Genomic DNA, 22168 nt, shown 5'->3' on the forward strand with positions numbered 1-22168 from the left:
TGGAGTGATAAAGCACGGAGGAAAATGGGGCTACTGTTTTCACATAAAAAAAGTAAGCCAAGGCTTTCAACCCACACACATAATCACAACAATATGGCCTAGAAATGCAGGCATTGTGCATGCACGACAACATGCACTTACAGAGGCAGCAATCGTTATGGGCATTTAGAGAACACAAAACTGAGTGAAGTTTTTTAGAAATTGCAGACCACCGTGCAAACAAAGGGCATGGAGCTGTGCCAAGCTGCCAGGTATTTTTCCACCTATTATTTCACAGTATAGTGCCCTGACCAAATATTCATCCATCAAACCTTTTTTTACATAAATGATCACACAATCTTGGGCTGGCATAAAATTTTACATACATTTTTTTCTCTATTTTATTTATGCATTTTCTCCCATTGTCTCGCAATTTAGCATAGTCAGTTTGTCTTCCGTTGCTGGGGGATCCCTGATTGCAGTCGAGGTGGGTGTATTCCTTTTTCACCTATGCACTCTCTATCTGCCAATCAGGGTCCTTACACAGCGTTTGAAGACCCCACCCACATAGTCCGGACATCCCGCCCTAGCAGAGACGTGTCTGCTGCAGGCACTGCCAGTAATGCCCGCTAGATGGTGCCCAGCCAACTGGTGGAGTTCAAATTCTTGGCGCTGATGTGTTAGCGGAATATCCCGCTACGCCACCAGGGTGATACATTTCACATAAATGATCGCTGGTTCTAGCCCCACCACTGTCAGACTGCTGCTGTTGGGCCCTTAAGCAAAGCCCTTAACCTCAATTGCAATGTAGGTCGCTTTGAATAAAGGCATCTTCTAAATGCTAAAAATGTAATGTAATGAAATGCACACTAATCAGCTATAACATTAAAACCACCTCCTTGTTTGTACACTCACTGTCTATTTTATCAACTCCACTTACCATATAGAAGCACTTTGAAGTTCTCCATCAGCATTGCTGTGTCTGATCCACTCATACCAGCACAACACACACTAACACACCACCACCATGTCAGTGTCACTGTAGTGCTGAGAATGATCCACCACCTAAATAATACCTGCTCTGTAGTGGTCCTGTGGGGGTCCTGACCATTGAAGAACAGCATGAAAGGGGGCTAACAAAGCATGCAGAGAAACAGATGGACTACAGTCAGTAACTGTAGAACGACAAGTGCTTCTATATGGTAAGTGAAGCTGATAAAATGGACAATGTGTGTAGAAACTGTGTGATATAGAAAAAAGTCTCACAAGAACATAGAGTATTAATAGTAATTTTAGTAAAATCCTGAAAGGCTTTGGCCTCTTTTTTATAATGTTATATAGCAACGTAAAACACAGCTACGACTTCCTGAACAATTTTCACCAACAAAGCCAAACCGCTGAAATAATTCCCTGCATTTTGTCAAGTGCTTCTCAAAGCAAACCAAATAAGCAAAAAACACACAAAAAGACCCAGGCTTCAAATATAAATACTTATGCCCATATTTCACCAGCCCATGTCTCTGAAATTCAATCAGTGTGGAAACAACTGCCAGAATGACAAATCGCACCCAGGGTTGCAACAGTAGGTCCCTTGTGTTCCTGAGAGCGCCACAAAAGAGATCAGATTTCCATACAAAATCATTTGTACAACAAGGAGAGTGAAAAGAAATTGTTATATCTGACTTTGGTGACTACATTCCCCCATGTGCCGACTAAACTCACCAATTCAAACACTGTATTCCTTGTTTATCACACTATTGTTTTGGTTTGAAACAAAGCGGAGCACAAATTGGTCCAGAATAGGTACATTTAATGTGTCTGAATGTTTTCTTGTGGAGATTATGTATGCCAGGATTACTTCTGCAACCCCCCCCCCCCCTTCGGCCTCCAGTGCTCACATTTCCAGGCACGAGGCTGCCAAATAAAACACTTTGCTCCTAATAACACTGATATAACACAAAATGCAACAGGGATTTACAGACGCCCTTTCTCCATAACAAGAGCCGTACGAGAGGGTCCAAATTTATGTGCCTGGTATTAGAAGGCGAGCATTCGAGACTTGTAATTCAAATCTGACGACTCCTCGGAAAGACGGGCCCTACCACACACCTCGAGTCTCCTTTCCCCAGTCAGACAGGAGCCAAAAATTGGCAGGGTGTCTGACTTTACTTCATACTGTGTGACTGAATCATTCGTCTTGTGAAGGAATGGTAAAGAGAGCCGTTAATGCCTGGATGAATGGTATATCAGTTTACACTGCTGAGCAAATTTTGTGTATTTGACCACATGCAGCCAGGTTTATGACCCCTAACAGAGGAAGACGGGCAATTTAATGATTTAAAAAAAAAAAGAAAGAAAGTAGTACCCCTGTTCTGCTGATTTGAACCTTGGATCCATGGCAGAGGGCTCAAAACTAGTACTAGTAATCAGGAAGTTGCTGGTTCAAGACCTACATCTGCCAGATTGCCACTGTTGGGCCCTTGCGCAAGGTCCTTAACCCTCAATTGCTTGTAATCTGTACCGTCTCAACTGTAAGTCGATTTGAATAAGGAGTCTACTAAATGCTGAAAATGTAAATGTAGCATAATTTACTGTTGGGCCACTTGTGCACCCACTTATAATAAAGATTATACACTGATCAGCCATAACATTAAAACCACCTCCTTGTTTCTACACTCACTGTCCATTTTATCAGCTCCACTTACCATATAGCCCCCTTTCATACTGTCCTTCAATGGTCAGGACCCCCTCAAGACCACTACAGAGCAGGTATTATTTGGGTGGTGGATCATTCTCAGCACTACAGTGACACTGACATGGTGGTGAAGTGATAAGACACAGCAGCGCTGCTGGAGTTTTAAACACCTCACTGTCACTGCTGCGCTGAGAATAGTCCACCAACCAAAAATATCCAGCCAACAGCGCCCCGGGGAAAGCATTCTGTGACCACTGATGAAGGTCTAGAAGATGACCAACTCAAACAGCAGCAATAGATGAGTCTCTGACTTTACATCTACAAGGTGGACCAACTAGGTAGGAGTGTCTAATAATGTTTTAAAAAACCTTCCAGTAGCACAACACACACTAACACACCACCACCATGTCATTGTCACTGCAATGCTTAGAATGATCCACCACCTAAATAATACCTAGTCTGTAGTGGTCCTGGGAGAGTCCTTACCACTGAAGAACAGCATGAAAGGGGGTTAACAAAGCATGTAGAGAAACAGATGGACTACAGTCAGTAATTGTAGAACCACAAAGTGCTTCTATATAGTAAGTGGAGCTGATAAAATGGACAGTGAGTGTAGAAACACGGAGGTGGTTTTAATGTGTATATTTATTTCATTGTCATTGTAAATTTGTACTTTTATTATTTTAATTCTAAAGAAACTGATTTCTTCAAATGAATAGCAGTGGACAAGACATAAAAAAAACTAATAAACTATAAATCTAAGCACTTTTTCAGCTTGAGGGAAGAACATGGTATTGCTTACGTAATGGCAAATGGTTGCTTGCTATTTTAAATGTGTATATATAAAGAGTCATTGCTATATTCCCCCAGCCAGGAGCTTCAGACTGCTGAGTCTCAACTTTATATATACTGGGTTCTGTGTATCCATTAAATTACTCTAAGCACAGGATGTATTATTTATCCACTTCCTTTTGAAGGTCTTCCTTAGTAGTGGTAAACTACAGTTTACTGTAGGATCTGCTTTTTATAACCTTATACACTCTGTCCTTTAGTCCATACCTTATCATTTCACTCCTACCAATTTTCTTCAGCGTTGTTTGCAGCGGTAAGGCGTAATCACAGGAAGTGGACGGATCTAGCCCGCTTTTTTCAGTCAGTCAAGGTCAGAATTAAGAGCTCTTCCCAGTCACTGTAAAGCGTTCTCATTACACTCGCCAATGATTAACTCTCGCAATGAGCATCTTGCGTTGGCCCGCTCGTCATTTTCATCCGAACCCGACAATCTAAGGTTCCTTTATGAGGAACATGTGATTGCAGGATTGTCTCTGCAGGTCTGCCTGGTGGCAGGTCATGCAGAAAGCCTTCATTAGCGAGACATAGTAGCGTACGATTGTCGGGCCACGCGCTTGCAAAATTAGCCCCAGCGAGCATAGCCCAGTTAAGCACTCCCAGCTCTTCGGGCCCTGGAGACCCAGCCTGTAGATGTGGCTGCACTCAAATATGCTGAGTGCAGGCTTCCCAAACATACGACTAACATCACAAACACACAAAAAAAATGCCACCACAGCAAACATAATAATGGGTTTCAAAAAAAGAAAGGCCAGCAATTCAGCCCGGGATGAACGCTGGCGAAAGAAAATGAGGGAATTTCAGCGGGACATGAAAGCAAATTGCGGTGGAAGAGTCGAAACATAAACATGCGTCTCTCTAGGCTCTCATTTGGACTTTTCAATTGAAGATGTAGTGACATGAGAAATGGGATGTGAGAGAAGGTAAATTATGAGTAAAAGTAGTGCAGCTCTTATTTCTCACAAAACGCTTTGTCAGATTCACACCCCTGCTCTTACAGAGGCACAGAATGAATCACACAATGCATGCCACTAATTTAGCACCTCATTTAACAGAAAGAAAACTGAAGAGGTTTACAGTGACACTTTTAAAAATGAGTGTATTTTCTTTATATCATCTCTGTCCTCTTGATCATTAAACAGAGACATAGGAAAATACACTGATCAGCCATAACATTAAAACCACCTCCTTGTGTCTACACACCGTCCATTTTATCAGCTCCACTTACCATATAGAAGCACTTTGTAGTTTTACAATTACTGACTGTAGTCCATTAGCCACCACGGGCCTTTTTGGTTGGTGGACTATTCTCAGTCCAGCAGTGACAGTGTGGTGTTTAAAAACTCCATCAGTGCTGCTGTGTCTGATCCACTCATACCAGCACAACACACACTAACAGCACTGCACTGACATGGTGGTGGTGTGTTAGTGTGTGTTGTGCTGGTATGAGTGGATCAAACACAGCAGCTCTGCTGGAGTTTTTAAATACCGTGTCCACTCACTGTCCACTCTATTAGACACTCCTACCTAGTTGGTCCACCTTGTAGATGTAAAGTCAGAGACGATCGCTCATCTATTGCTGCTGTTTGAGTTGGTCATCTTCTAGACCTTCATCAGTGGTCACAGGACGCTGCCCACGGGGCGCTGTTGGCTGGATATTATTGGTTGCTGGACTATCCTCAGTCTAGCAGTGACAGTGAGGTGTTTAAAAACTCCATCAGCATTGCTGCTGTGTCTTATCCTCTCATACCAGCACAACACACACTAACACACCACCACCATGTCAGTGTCACCGCAGTGCTTAGAATGATCCACCACCCAAATAATACCTGCTCTGTAGTGGTCCCGTGGGGGCCCTGACCATTGAAAAACAGCATGAAGAGCATGCAGAGAAACAGATGGACTACAGTCAGTAATTGTAGAACTACAAAGTGCTTCTATATGGTAAGTGGGGCTGATAAAATGGACAGTGAGTGTAGAAAGGTGGTTTTAATGTTATGGCTGATCAGTGTATATATGTATAACACAGTTGAGGCTAGGAAAGAAAGTTCACTAAGAAAGTTTAAGACCTCTATCCCTATCTCCCTAACTCCATCTGTGACGCAGTCCAGACGCGGACGGTCTGCAGATTAGACGTGGCGTCTCCATTCTCAAAATGATGACCTGCAGGGAAGCCTGAGCAGACCCACGTTCTAACCTAATATGAGCATGCTGCAAGGGGGCCTGTTTAACATTAGAGCTTCTCATTTACCTCGCCCCAAAAGTTAACCGAGCATTTCTCAGAAACGGCTTTGACATTCCCCATAAAGCACCTGCCGACGGTAATAAGAGACCTGAGTATTACAAAGTACAATCAGTCCGAATGGGCTTCCTTCCCCTGGGGCAGGGTCTCTCTAATTACCCAGCATTACCCAACAGAGTCTAAGCAAACCCCCCACCACCACCACCGGCACTCACCATTCTGACTTCAAGGTTTGGCTATCATCATAATAGAAAGCAGAGGTCAGAAAGAATCTCAAAGCAAAGGGACAAATGTATGTTCCTGATTTAAGCCTCATAAAAACGAAAAAGCACAAACATTTATCTGAGCTATGCTTTCATCCTGGGTCAGCCTGGCTGAGGAACAAAAGCAGGGACGCTGATAAACCCGGGACAGGAAATGCAAACGCGCTGGCCTTCTCGAGTTTCTGGATGAGACACCAAGGGTCTCTGGAAAGTGATCGAAAGAGTATGTTGTCTGGTACTCCACCCACATTAGTATGCAACATGAAACCAAACAATGAGGTTCAATTTGGCCAGCGCTCAATTGTAACTCATTAGCTGTAAAACATAAATAGCCTGGCGAAGCAAGACCAGCGTTCTACTCACTGTACAACGTCTTCCCAAAGATACAGATCTAAATTAGACTGACACCCGGCAAATTTTGCATTCAAAGCCTGGAAAAGGCTAGTAGCTTGAAGCTAATGTGCGTTATCTTTGTGTGTTACGCAGGTTTGGGACAGCAGAGCAACAATGAGGTTCAATTTGGCCAGCGCTCAATTGTAACTCATTAGCTGTAAAACATAAATAGCCTGGCGAAGCAAGACCAGCGTTCTACTCACTGTACAACGTCTTCCCAAAGATACAGATCTAAGTTAGATCGACACCCAGCAAATCTTACATTCGAAGCCTGGAAAAGGCTAGCAGCTTCAAGCTAATATGTGTTATCTTCGTGTATTACGCAGGTATGGGACAGCTGAGCAACGAGAGCTGCTTTTAACACCACTTTGTGGCACTCAGCGATGCCATCCCTGTAGACATCTTCAGAGATTGTGGAGCAGAAGTGCCATCAGAGGCAGAATAAAAGCCTAGGCTTAGAAGCCACTTCTTTCGGTGCCACTTCAGGCTGTTTATATCGGCAGATCAAGAACGCGATACGCAGCATGCGGCGTGTTTCTAACCCCCTCGCCAAGCCTCCCCTGATTTCAGACTGTAGGAATGTTTACTTGTAAGTTAGCAGTCAATGCTGGCGATTACAAAACTTTTATTATTGCAGGAGTTTGCTCGAACAAAAGAGCTTCAAGTTTTCCGCTTCATTTAATCTCCAGCCCACTGAGAACACAATGCATTACAGTTGAAATGTACACAAAAACATATTTAAATCTTACATTTTTTACAGTATTAGCAGTAACCACATTGTTAGTCAGGAGTTATTCCTGCTTTGTCAGCCATGATCTCAGTGGGGAACATGTGGGGTAAGTCGTTGCAAAAGTTGGCTGCAATCTGCACTAAAACTGAGCTGTTTTTACACTGGGGTACTATTTATCCCTATTATAAGCAAGCCAAGTGTCTCAAACTTTAATACGCAAACTCAATCGTACAGTTTGACACTGTTTTCTTAAAAGGTGCTTCAATGCAACATTCTATTATACGAAGGATCTTCAAAAAGTTTCTGCACTTTTATATTTTGGTTGGAAACGATGAGGGAGGGAGGAGTAATAATTGTTCGTGTCTGAGAGACTGAGAGAGAGCTTATAGTCCGGATTCAGCACCGTCTGATTTCCATCTTTTTGAACGCTCAAAGAAGCTTTAAGGGGAAGATGATTTTATGTGATGATGTGAAAGCAGTGGCTACGTGCTCAACCAAGACAATTTTTTGCTGATGCCAATAAAAGTTGGTACAACGCTGGGCAAAATAAAGTGGAAGGTGGCTATGAATTTCAAAAACAAATAATAAAAGTGCAGAAACTTTTTTAAAGAACTCTCATAACAGTTGTTAACTTTGTGCCAACATTTGCTTTATAAAGGTTTGTTTTTATATTTTTAATGGTTTAATGGTACTTATGCACTAAGTACACACTGGTAAGTATACACTGATGAACTAAAATATTGTGGCCACTTTCTAAAATAAGACATTTTAATGTCCATTTCCCAACACTTGTGCATGTTCCATTGGATGATATATTAAAATTCAGGCTTATAGCTCACAAGTTAAATGCAGCAGATATGATCAGGTATAAATACCTGTGTGTTTTTGATACATGCCTAATCGTTATTGCCAGAGCACTGGGTTGAAGCATTTCTGAAACAGAAATGTGTGCTCACTGGCAGCTGTGGTGTGTACCCATCGACAATGGTCTACAAAAAGAAGTAACAAAGAGGTTGTTGGGCAGCCAAGACTCATTGATTCCAGAGGTAATGAAGACTATTTTGTTTGGTATGGACCAACTACCAACTAAGGGGCTACTGTAGCTCCAACCCGGAGTAAACCCACGCAGACACGGGGAGAACATGCAAACTCCACACAGAAAGGACACGGACTGCCCCACCTGGGGATCGAACTCAGGACCTTCTTGCTGTGAGTCGACAGTGCTACCCACTTAGCCACCGTGCCGCCCTTCCTTGTATTGACTACCTCAGGACTCTTTCACATGTCTTAAGGGGTCAGCATACGATTGTTTTGGCTTATCAGTGTACAGCAACATAATGTCCACTGGTGGTGTGGAACAACACACCTGACCCAGGCAACACCAACAATGCATCAAAACTAAATATCTGGTCTCAATGTGGTTTACAAGATGTACAGTAAGGTATCCACAAGGGGGGCGTCTGTGTTCAAATTCATTTAATGTTTATGTGCCTGTTCAATGTATGTTTTTTTTTGGCTCACGACCAACCAAGAGTCAGGACCCTGCACTAGGCTACCAATGTCCCCATCATTCATTGTGATTAACTATAATACACCTAGTGGCATGTGGACACAGTACATTTTTCAGGCCAAAAGTACAGACTGAAATGACTAGCATTATATATAGCGCTATATGACCACTGAAAAATGCCAGGTCTCCAATCTGACCCAAAGAGGCCTCCTAAACCGCTAATACCTCACGTCTCTCCCCACTTTCTGATCACAATTACCCTCTTCACAGAAGGTAAAGACCGTCATTTACGCTCCTCTCATCCCTGCAGAGAGGAACCTGCGTAAGCCAGAAACAAAGCGGAGCGCGGCCGGGTTTCATTTTACATCAAACGGGTGGCATGACACCCATAACACAGGTGTGATGTGTTGAGAGAATGTAGCGTGAAGGGGTCATTACGGTGAGAGGTAGTCGCACTGTTGACAGAAGGGTCAGTCGCTTCTGCACTGAAACCGGCTTGAAGTGTCGGTACTCGTGCAGTCCTGCGCTAATGGACCGTTAATAGAACTCGCACTTTGATGCCTTGACTGTACTTACCCCGGTGACAGTGGGTGATTAATTGCACTCAGTCGCTCGCTCTGCGTTTATTTATTTATTTATTTATTTTAACAAAGACCAGTGGAGGCTGTCATTGCTTTGCCTTTGGTTGGCTAACCTACCTGCACAGCTGGATGACTCTGGTGAGCAATGCATCTCGGAGTTGCAGCCTCAGCAAGCCACTTTTCACAGTAATTATCACCAAAAAATGGCACCAGAAATAGCAAACCAGGCTCACACGTGCTACCCAGGGCCAAGAGAAGATAGCTGTTAAAACTGCTGAGGGCCGCACCTTTAGTTCTATCTACATGTATGCTTAGGGGTATGGTGGTGACATATTCTGGGAGAATTACTTAAGCTTGTCATAATAATCTCTTTTCCCCAAAATTTTCTCCCCTAATCTAGTCGTATCCAAATACCCTGATTGTGTTACGCTTCACCTCTACCGATACAACCCTCCACTGCTGACTGAGGAGCTCCGCAACTGACACACACCCCATCCGACATGTGTGCAGTACCGACTGCATCTTTTCACCCGTACGAGGCGAGTTCATATGCGGATCAGCCTTGTGCACGGAGAGCCACACCCTGATCGCATTATTCCTCGACTCTGTGCAGGGGCCATCAATCAGCCAGCAGAGGTCGTAATTGCACCAGTTATGAGAAACCCTGGTCCGGCTCATCCCACCCTGTGAACAACAGCATATCGATACGATGTAATCGAAATCCCAGCTCTGGTTTTCACCCTGTTCTTTAATGGTCAGGACCCCCACAGGACCACCACAGAGCAGGTATTATTTTGGTGGTGGATGATTCTCAGCACTGCAGAGACACTGACATGGTGGTGGTGTGTTAGTGTGTGTTGTGCTGGTATGAGTGGATCAGACACAGCAGCGCTGCTGGAGTTTTTAAATACCGTGTCCACTCACTGTCCACTCTATTAGACACTCCTACCTAGTTGGTCCACCTTGTAGATGTCAAGTCAGAGACGATCGCTCATCTATTGCTGCTGATTGAGTTGGTCATCTTCTAGACCTTCATCAGTGGTCACAGGACGCTGCCCATGCGGCGCCGTTGGCTGGATATTTTTGGTTGGTGGACTATTCTCAGTCCAGCAGTGACAGTGAGGTGTTTAAAAACTTCAGCAGCGCTGCTGTGTCTGATCCACTCATACCAGCCCAACACACACTAACACACCACCACCATGTCAGTGTCAGTGCAGTGCTGAGAATGACCCACCACCCAAATAATACCTACTCTGTGGTGGTCCTGGGAGAGTCCTGACCATTAAAGAACAGGGTGAAAGGGGGCTAACAAAGCATGCAGAGAAACAGATGGACTACAGTCAGTAATTGTAGAACTGCAAGTACCACTACATGGTAAGTGGAGCTGATAAAATGGACAGTGAGTGTAGAAACAAGGAGGTGGTTTTAATGTTATGGCTGATCAGTGTATTTGACTGCGGCATGTCCACGCTTTAAAGTCAAGCTCAACTTTAAATATCAAGAACGTTGATTATTTTATACACAGGGGTGTTTCCATTACGCCGATGACATTAAACTCAGATTAAAGTAGGCAGTTGAAATTTCCAGTCTTAGTAAATTAAATGTTAACATCAGAGGCATTTGATCCCAGATTGCACGCCACACCCTTCCACATTTATACTTCCAGCCCTGGGCGCCTTTGTGTCACCCATCCCAACACTTCCAACCCGTCCAGTACAAATAGCCCTACATCATGTCATCCTCAGGGAATTACCGAAGTGGTACAGCACTAGGTCATCCAGAGCTAGCCTTCTCCGCGTACAATGCCGCCTTTGTGCTCTCGAAGAGCGAGCTTGATGGCTGTAACCTTAGCAGTACCCCAGAGATTTCAACCTTTGGCAATGAGGGAAGTGGTTAGAGTTATAATATGATAGTAATAACATTCACTCGATCGGATGTTCTTACATTTAGCAAGCGAACCGAGAATTATAATTCGGGCCTAGCAGTTGCATTAAGGAAAATATTTTCACGGCAATCAGGCTGCATAAACAAAGCTCACAGGGCAAATAATAACGCATGACAGGGAGAAAAAAGATCCGGAAAAACTGAAGTCATGCTATGACCAGCCCGGGAGGAGTTGTGGCTTCAGCGAATTTGGCTTTTGCTTTTCGTTATGAGCTACGTAGACAAACAAGGAGCTCTTGTCTGGGGCGCTGTATGAGGACGGTCCCTAAAGGCTTTGCTAAAGCACTAATATGGGCTTGATAGTAACAACCAGACCTGGCCAGAAGCCACAGCTTAAATAAAGGTGATACAATTGGTTTGAGGTGCACATAATTTTGCAAATTGGACTGTGTCTGCATATTTTGCATATTTAAGCACGCACCCTGCCCTACAGACCATTTGGGCACTGGGGGAATGATGGGAAAGAATCCAGTCTGCATGGATGGATTCTCAGTGATCAGCAAGGTTTCATTCACCCATCCAACAAGGGTTGTAATTATATGAATGTAAATGTGGCAATTTAGCGATCCAGCAGTGCTAATCACAGGTCCACACTATTGTGCTAGCAAAATCACAGGTCTGTATTGTGCTAGTAGCCTAGTGTCAACACAGGTCCTCACAATGTTACTACCGTTAACACAGATCTACACCATGTTACTAGTACAATCAAATGTCCACATTGTGTTACTAGCACAATCACATATCAGGTCTATACAATGTTATTAACGCAATCACAGGTCTATACAATGTTATTAAAGCAATCACAGGTCTATACAATGTTATTAACACAATCACAGGTCTACACAATGTTATAAATGCAATCACAGGTCTATACAATGTTATTAACGCAATCACAGGTCTATACAATGTTATAAATGCAATCACAGGTCTAAACAATGTTATTAACGCAATCACAGGTCTATACAATGTTATACATGCAATCACAGGTCTATACAATGTTATTAACACAATCACAGGTCTATACAATGTTATAAATGCAATCACAGGTCTATACAATGTTATTAACGCAATCACAGGTCTATACAATGTTATAAATGCAATCACAGGTCTAAACAACGTTATTAACGCAATCACAGGTCTATACAATGTTATACATGCAATCACAGGTCTATACAATGTTATTAACACAATCACAGGTCTATACAATGTTATTAACACAATCACAGGTCTATGCAATGTTATTAACGCAATCACAGGTCTATACAATGTTATTAACACAATCACAGGTCTATACAATGTTATTAAAGCAATCACAGGTCTATACAATGTTATTAATGCAATCACAGGTCTATACAATGTTATTAACACAATCACAGGTCTATACAATGTTATACATGCAATCACAGGTCTATACAATGTTATTAACACAATCACAGGTTTATACAATGTTATTAACACAATCACAGGTCTATGCAATGTTATTAACGCAATCACAGGTCTATACAATGTTATTAACACAATCACAGGTCTATACAATGTTATTAAAGCAATCACAGGTCTATACAATGTTATTAACGCAATCACAGGTCTATACAATGTTATTAACACAATCACAGGTCTATACAATGTTATTAACACAATCACAGGTTTATACAATGTTATTAACACAATCACGGGTCTATACAATGTTATTAACACAATCACGGGTCTATACAATGTTATTAACACAATCACAGGTCTATACAATGTTATTAACACAATCACGGGTCTATACAATGTTATTAACACAATCACAGATCTACACTTATTAGCACAATCCTAGATTAACAATATGTTACCAACGTAATTACAGGTCTACACTATGTTACTAGCATTAACACAGGTCCACACTATGTTAGCAGTATAATCACAGGTCCGTATTGTGTTACTAGCACAATCACACGTCCCCACTATGTTACTAACATTATCACAGGACCACTGTGTTACCACAATAAACACAGGCCCACACTGTGTTACCAGAAAACCCCACTATTTTACTAGTATAATCACAGATCCACACTATGTTACTAGCTCAATCACAGCTTAACATTGTGTTACTAGCACAATCACGCATCCACACTATGTTACTAACAATCACAGGACCATACTGTGTTACTAGCTAGCCACACCATGCTATTCACTAGCTATAATCACAGGTCCACACTGTGACTGACACAATCCCAGATCAACAATGTTACCAACGTAAATACAGGTCAACTCTGTTACTAATGTAAACGCAGGTCCACACTATTACTAGTGTAAATGCAGGTCCACACTGTTACTAGTGTAAACGCAGGTCCACACTGTTACTAGTGTAAACGCAGGTCCACACTGTTACTAGTGTAAACGCAGGTCCACACTGTTACTAGTGTAAACGCAGGTCCACACTGTTACTAGTGTAAACGCAGGTCCACACTGTTACTAGTGTAAACGCAGGTCCACACTGTTACTAGCACAATCCCAGATCAACAACATGTTACCAACGTAAACACAGGTCCACACTGTTACTAGCACAATCACACGTCCACACTATGTTAATAACAATTACAATGCCATACTGTGTAACACTAGACCACACCATGTTACTAGCACAATCGCAGCTCTATACAACGTTATTAGCACAATCACAGCTCCAAACTGTTACTAACACAATCCCAGATCAACAATACGTTACGAATGTAATCACAGGTCCACATTGTTGCTGGTGTAAACACAGGTCCACACTGTTACTAGCATTATTTAAACTTTATTTTTGGTTATCTGTCAAAAGAAATTGGCAGAATTTGCATCCCTAGTTAAATTTTTGTTTGATTTGAACAACTTAATTAGGTGTAGAGCAAATGGAAATGAGGGGTTGTGGAAAATCCTAGCAGAGGGTGAAAAACTTGTAGTATTAGAAGAGCGAGAACAACTGCTTAACAACTGAAGCGGAAAGTAGCTGATCCCTGAGCAATTCGGAAAGTGTATATCACATTAGTTTCTATAAAAACAACACATGGCTTATTAATTAGGCGCAAACAAGGAGCGATGTTCTCTGTTCTCTGTGAATATTGACTTCCTAATGGACACACTGTGACCTGGTTCGTGTTTCCTTGGTAGTCGATGCCACTGGTCTCGGATGGGGTCTGGGGCAAAGGGATTATGTCATTCTGCAGTGCCCTTCAGTAACTGGAGCTGGCTAAACGTCCTGTTTGGGCATTAACAATGCACAAACCTGAAGGATAAAGTTGCTAACAAAAAGCTTTCCACATATCTAATATCTGTCCTGGGTTGGCTGTTATTTTAGGATCCCTTTGTTGGCGAACTTAATTATGTTGAGTAGTTGTGCAATTCTTGGTTTGTTGTTCAGGATCAGTTCAGTCGTAATTAGTGTGTGTGTGTACATCATAAGTACAGGATCAGCAAAAAACAGCCACCTGGACCATCCAAGAGCCCCACTATGGGAGTGTTTAAGCCTCTGTCAAACATTAGCGGGTGGAGATTTAGCAAACTAGCTCTTAATGGCAAGAGAAGGTACTTATGCTGTCCCTGTGTGTCTAGAAGGAGTCTGAAACTGTTTACCCAGATAACAATCAGCCTCGTCTCTTAAACCCATAAGCCAGAGGCCTCGGCTTAAAATGGCAAAGAATAAAGGCTGCGTCTCGGTTTCGTGTCTTAACGTGACATCTGGAACGTACAACGTACAGAAACTTGACTCTGAAGCAGTGCAGACTCTGAACCGTGATGAGCGTAACTAAAATGATTAATTGAATGCGTTGACTTAAGAGACGCGAGTTAAAAGTTAAAATAGCAACCGTGGAAGACTGGGGGTGCAAAGATTCACTGTGTTGGCCCCATGATGCACTTCCATTTAAATACAGTAGTACCTTGTAACTCGACGTCACCTATACTTGAAATCTTTAAAACTTGACATTCTTCCTTGAGACATTTGTACCCTTAAACCACATGTATCTGTGTTTAGCTGGATTTTTCTCCTGTTTCACTTTTAAACTTGTGTTATAGCTCGGGGTGCTGAGAAATTGTGAGAATCAGCTCTTCCGAGAGAGGCTAAAACACTTATTGTTAAAACAAGCTTAATGTGACTTAATGTGTTAAAAGAACGACATATGAACACTAAACCTCTCTTAATTATTACTGCTCATAAGATCTCCACTAATGAAACTTAAGCTTAAGTGACGTTAAGCTTTGTGCACCGCCACACTCCATAGGAAATAACGGTACAGCCGGTGCAAAAGCTATTTCGCCGCTTCTCATGTAAACGGAATAGGGTATTCCAAGATCAAGCATCTCCACGATTAAGAAGCATAAGGAAACAATAAAGAATAAAGGTAAAGTGCAAAACAACCCCATTATTTTACATTAGCCTAAAATATATGCAGTTTATCAGGAGCATGGAACGCATTAACAGGTTTCCCATACATCCTTATGGGAAAAATACCTTGAAACTTAACGCCACTCCCAGAACCAATTAACACCGGGTTTCAAGGTACCACTGTACAGGCATAAAAAAATCTAGGGTTGGTGTTATATCCATTGTGGTGTATCAATATTGAGTAAACAATAAAATATTCCTACGAATTGATTAAGCAACATTTGAATGAATTTAAATGACGAATGATGATTTCTAAAGCACAAAAAATGCACAAATCTGTATTATGTATGTTAAATAGTTAATTTATTTGACCCTGCAATTACATTGAGAGCCGTGATATCACACAATGCCTTAAGCTGTGTTCCAAAACATATTTTACATCCTCACTAGGGCTGGAAATTGACTTTTTAAAGCTATACATTTCTAGAAAATTGCGCGTTCCATATAGTGTAATTTGAAGTGCCGCTTTTGTGAGCATGTGTTTGTGCCAGTCTGATATTATATGCAGAATATTAGCAGCGGGTAATTTTACGTAATATCGCTTGCTTATTGAGGCTAAACAGGGTAAACCATACATTCTAATATGAGGGGTGACAATATGAGGAGTTGGTCCTGGGATATAAGCATGAGCATAAAATCCTCAGTTCAACCTGAGCAAAGTGAGCAAATGAAAGTATCTGGTGTAAATGAGTCTTTTAACAGCCATACTATAACAATATACACACACAAGCCATGTCTCCAAGCATGTAAAGCCCAAGAAGTGCATGTTCTGGTAAGGTATATGAAGCGCTGCCTAAACAAGGGCTTACGAAGTATTAAGAGCGCCATAACCACCGAATCCCAACAGGATTTCTTTAAATAGCAGTATCCACAAAAAAAAAAAAAAATCAATCGGATTCAATTTGCATGATAACCCCACATCAAAACATCGAATATTAATACGCTTGTTGTTACACTCACACTAAATACACGTGCTAAGTGTCTTTATTTTGAATTATTGATAAGAACGGGAGGGGGGGAAAAAGCAAGGAACACGGTCTCACGGACCTGGATTCCGGAATATCTGATCATTTATACTTGCCATCATGAAATATATATCTAGTCTATTTCAGAGCACATAAATACAAAGCGCTACTGGGTTTTGTGTACTACAAACCAACATTTAAAAGCAGGTCCCAAAAGAACTGAGCGCTGAGCGTGGTCTAGTCTTGGTCGCTAGAGTCGAGTCTTAAAAACACTTTTGGGTTCAGAAATAGTCTGTATTAAATAGGTTCTATTTAATTCTTAATTCCAAAGGTGAAATATATACAGTAAAATGTATGTATATATACAGTAAACATTTACATGTCTACATGTTATTAATCCCCACAAATAATACTGGAATTTACCAAGGCTATGAAACATACACTTAATACAATTATGTGCTGTAATTGTAATGGTAAGAGCAACGTAAGGCCAGTACCAGAGTTCCTGGCTGGGCTCACAAATACAAAAGGCGCATGGCAGTGCTTCACCTAGCCATTAGAGGTTAGGGGCATACATCAGTGAACCCCTCGGACTGGAGGACTGGATCATGAAAGGAATCCTGTATAAAAAACTGTGCCGAATCAAATATGCAGTCGAATGATTCGCAGTGGCCACCCTAATGGAAGCAGCGAAAAGGAAAAATAGCTGAGACAAGAGAGCTTACACACAGGTGCCATTCTCTCAGGAACAAGTAGTCTGAACATACTGCGCCTGTCTGCTCCAATCATAAACCCATATTTGATGTAAATCAGTTGGAGTCTTTATTGTTAAAACTTTACATTTGTGTCTGCAACCAAACAGCAGCACCAGGCATAAAGGTCACAGCCATTCTTCTCTCAGTACTGCCATAGCTGTATGCCATTAGGTTATTCCATGATAAGATAGAGCTGTCTTGGTTGAAAGGTTGAAATCACTTAGCAGGAAGGTATCTATTGCAAATGTATTGCCTACACACTATCACTGCATTATAGATTCATTACAGAAACTAATTCTATTGTAAAGAGTGAGGAGTAGCATGTGCATTTCAGCGTCCATAGGGCTACTTATATGAAGCATGCTGAAATTCACTTAGGCTTTCTAACAAAACTACATTAGTAGAGCTAGGTGAAATAATGACATTAATATTACAATAAATATTGCCATGATACACTTAAAAAATTATAATCATATTATTTTCTATTATTAAGAAATCCCATTTTATTTGTAGAACTGCCACTTTACTGACACTTTGTAAGCAAATCTCAGCTAATAAAAATATTTTGACATTCTGTACTGTAATTGTCACTTTTTCACCATATAACACATCTCTAACAGCCTATATAGTCCAGATACAGTAATAAGCAAAGTTGGTGAGTTAGAGTTTTGATATACTAGTTAATGACCCGTAAACCATCACATTATTCATCATTAATCAGCAGAAAGCTTTGATCTGTGGGAATCATCACTCACAAGCGCTATTCTCTTTGCTAGGAATGTGAACTTAACTTTGACTGTAACTGTGTAGTCATGGATTTGTAGTTATGTACTTTTGCGTGTGGATATTACACTAACAAAAGAACAACAACGATTAGCACAAATGGGTTCATTCTAATAATAATTACAGGACTGTTAATTATTGTTTTATTTTTAATTTTTGTCTTACAATATGTTGTGCAATAGATATTATGTTAAGATTAGAATATGTTATTATATTCATATCTTTGCTTGTATCGATAGATAGATAGATAGATAGATAGATAGATAGATAGATAGATAGATAGATAGATAGATAGATAGATAGATAGATAGTTCCTTTTATTGTTTAAAATAAAATTCTGAACAAAATTCTTAATGTGGCACCACTTTTTGTGGCCATTCCATTTCCAAATCTCAGCAAAACAAAATATTCTCATACATGTGTAGTGCAGAAAAAAAATCTTCAGGTACTATGAATAATATTATTTAATTTCCTTAATTTCATTCGGGATTAATAAAGTATCTATCTATCTATCTATCTATCTATCTATCTATCTATCTATCTATCTATCTATCTATCATTATTATTATTGTCATTTTTAATAATATTATTTTGTTCTTATGTTATATTGTATTTTACAACAGCCAGGTTGTGCCTTTTTTTTTTTTTTTTTTTTTTTTTAAAGTGGCACCACTGATTTGTACTTAGTTGAGGTGAAACATTATGATTACTGTGTACTGTAATTAATACTTTAAAAATGTATTGCAATGTCTGATATTGGGCATTTCAAATTTTAAATAAACATTACATTAAATAACATAGATAATAATAATAGTAATTATTATTATTAGTAGTAGTAGTATTCTAATTATTTTATTATTATTATTAAGAAAAAATGGGCTTATTTATCTGTCTATTATAATTTATTAGAATATTAATGTTGTTGTTTTGGTAGTTTCTGTTGTTAACTTTATTACTTCTGTTTTGTTGGTATTTATTTATACTTATTTATTCTGAAAAATATTTTAATGCACAACTTTGTAAACGACACTGTACGGTAAAGTTAAAGTTCCTTATTTATTTATTTATTTAATTATTTACTTATTTATTCTTTCCCTTTAGTAGCCTGTATAAGCCTAATTTAGTAAAAGGTAAATGCTGAAGACTGTAGCAACTTTAATGGCCTTTTATTATTCTTGTTAATCTTGTTATTCTTTTTTTTTGTAATAATAATAATAAGAAGAAGAAGAAGAAGAAGAAATTCCTTATTTTAAAAAGAGTGTAAAATGTTTTACTTTAGTCTTTATCATCAAACAGCTTGATTCTCAAAAGCGGCTGTAGAAACGAATCACATTCTGCCCAGATCTTCTGGATTCATGCTGGTTTTTGCAATCCTTTTAACCAGGGAAACCAATAAGTGTTTTATCTTATCTTTAAATGTATCTATTAACAGTAAATGAGCTACTTTTTCCATTTAAATGAACAGCATTAATCCGATTAATCGACTCCGTATACAAAAATGGCTTAGAAATACGAGCGCAAGAAAAGTGCGCTCCCTTAAAATGCAATGATTATATAGTCTTATAGTGGGTCTGGGTCCGCACATGTATCGGTAATAGACTGACATAGAACACAGACTGATCTATGTAATGCCTGGATAAAACTTGACCCCGACATGTGCATTGTTAGGTTTGGATAAGAAGCGGTGCCTTGACTGCGCACATCGGTCGTCCTCCATACGGAGCGAGTAGGAGTAGGATCGAATCTTAGGGGGGTAAGAAATCTTACCTTGAGCAGTACTGGTGTTGCAGAGGGTAAAGACAAAAGTGGATATACAGATGATGTGCAGTAAGAATCCAGTACTCATGCTTTCCTTTCTCCCAGTCTTTGCACTAGTTTTCCCCATGATAGGCTGCACAGAAACTGAAGGTATCCGCTGCACAAAAATAGAGAAATAGTTCAATGAGAAATAACTCGCCCGGCTGGGATGTGGCTATGCCGTGAATGGGATAGTTCATTAAACGCAGCGTCCGTCAGATCCAAGTTTTAGCACAGTCAGTCTTATCACGAGCCGCCCGAACAGCCGCACGAACGAATCGGTGTCAATATTCCCTGAACTGCGCCGCTCCTGCACGCGCTCCTGCTCGCGCTCACTGCCGCTAATTCAGCGCCTCGCGTGCGTGCAGATCAGTACTCCAAAACCTAAGCTCATGTTTACCAGCCGATAAGCCGCGAGTTGTTCAGTCCGCCAGTTCAGCGCGTGTATCTCCTCCTTCAGTCTAACAGCAGCAGTAACACTACAGCATGTGTGCGCGTGTGTGTGTGCGCGTGTGTGTGCGCACTGTGCAGCTCCTCGCCTTCTGACCAACAGAGTACCCGAGCAGCGCGCGCTCCTCCAGCGCCATGCCGCTTCCACCAATCCACCAATCCAAACACACACACGCTTTCTCTCCACACACACACACACTCCTACATAAACATATACGCACCCATGAGTACACACTAGTACACACTAATACACATAGTTTTGTTAACATCTTAATAAGGTGCTTTAATGGATGTTAATTGCTGTAGTTAAGTAATACAATGCCTGCTCACAAGGGTGTAGGAACCAGGGGGTACAGAAATGCACCCCCTTTCATTATTTAGGTTAGATTTATGTGCCAACTTACACACCCCATTTCTGGAACAGTTGAAACATTTTGTAAAGTGTAATGAAACCAAAAGCATGTTCAAGAGACCATTTCCTTGTTTCTACATTCACTGTCCATTTTATCAGCTCCACGAACCATATAGAAGCACTTTGTAGTTCTACAATTACTGACTGTAGTCCATCTGTTTCTCTGCATGCTTTGTTAGCCCCCTTTCATGCTGTTCTTCAATGGTCAGGACCCCCACAGGCCCACTACAGAGTATTATTAGGGTATTATTTGGGTGGTGGGTCATTCTCAGCACTGCCGTGACACTGACTGGTATGAGTGGATCAGACACAGCAGCGCTGATGGAGTTTTTAAACACCTCACTGTCACTGCTGGACTGAGGATAGTCCACCAACTAAAAATATCCAGCCAAGAGCGCCCCATGAGCAGCGTCCTGTGACAACGCGTCCTGTGACAACTAATGAAGGTCTTGAAGATACATAAGTCAGTACATAAGTTGTATCCTAAGTCTATCACTGTAAAACAAATAACATGTTTTAGATTTAAATGTGTCAAAAAGTAGTCCTAAGCAGGTTTTGTATATTGTTTTTGGTAAAAAATTTCAGTCTTGGCCACTCAGGTGGCGAAGCGGTAAAAACACACGCTAGAACCAGAGCTGGGATCTCGAATACATCATATCGAATCCAAGCTCTGCCTGCCAGCTAGGCTGAGCAGCCACATGAACAACAAAGCCTGTTGTTCAGATATGGGCGGGACTCAGACGGATGGGGTCTCTTTCTCATAACTGGTGTAATTACGACCTCTGCTGGCTGATTGATGGTGCCTGAACAGAGATGAGAAAAGAGTGCTGTCAGGGTGTATCTCTCTGTACACAGCGCTGAGTTGCACTGCGCTCGTCAAAGTGTAGGTGATAAGATGCATATGGCTTGCTGCCCACGTGTCGGGGGTAGCTTCGTTCTCCTCAATCAGAGCAGGGATCAGCATTGGTGGAGAGGAAGCATTACGCAATCGAGCATTTGGACTCGCTAAAAGCAAGAAAAAGGGGAAAAAAATGCATAAGTAAAAAAATATTAAAAAAAGAATTTCAGTTTTTCTGTGTTTAGTGCTCGTCAGTCTGTCTATGTGTTTGTTTGTTAGTGTAGCTGTGCATAGATGGCAAGTTGGTGCAACTTCCCCTGTAAAAAGGTGCTTACGTGTCAGTTTGGAGTGTCCAATGAGGCATCTTGTAACAATAGTCTGGTTTAGACGACTGTCCATTCTAATGTAGGATTTTCCTACCTTCGGTTTAATTTCAAACAGTTTGTTGTGCGGTTTACTGTCTCATTCGTTTGCCATTGATTTTTAATAAGTGAGGAGATTTCTGGAAAGGTGTCTGTGGGGGGAATGGGTTGTGTGGTGATCTTAGCTTCTGTTGATGTTCACAGAGGCA

At 41.0% G+C, this 22168-nt stretch overlaps 1 protein-coding gene across 1 annotated transcript in view; it reads right to left on the reverse strand.

Annotated features, from left to right (window-relative positions):
* Positions 1-20433, reverse strand: part of unc5cb (unc-5 netrin receptor Cb) — a 262930-nt gene extending 242497 nt beyond the window's left edge. The window contains exon 1 of the mRNA XM_063013743.1: positions 19868-20433. Within this exon, the coding sequence (XP_062869813.1) occupies positions 19868-19985 (118 nt within the window). The 5' untranslated portion in view covers positions 19986-20433. The remainder of the gene's footprint in view (positions 1-19867) is intronic.
* Between the last annotated feature and the right edge of the window lie 1735 nt (positions 20434-22168).

Source organism: Trichomycterus rosablanca, chromosome 18, assembly GCF_030014385.1.
Source record: "Trichomycterus rosablanca isolate fTriRos1 chromosome 18, fTriRos1.hap1, whole genome shotgun sequence".
Classification (NCBI taxonomy): Eukaryota; Metazoa; Chordata; class Actinopteri; order Siluriformes; family Trichomycteridae; genus Trichomycterus; species Trichomycterus rosablanca.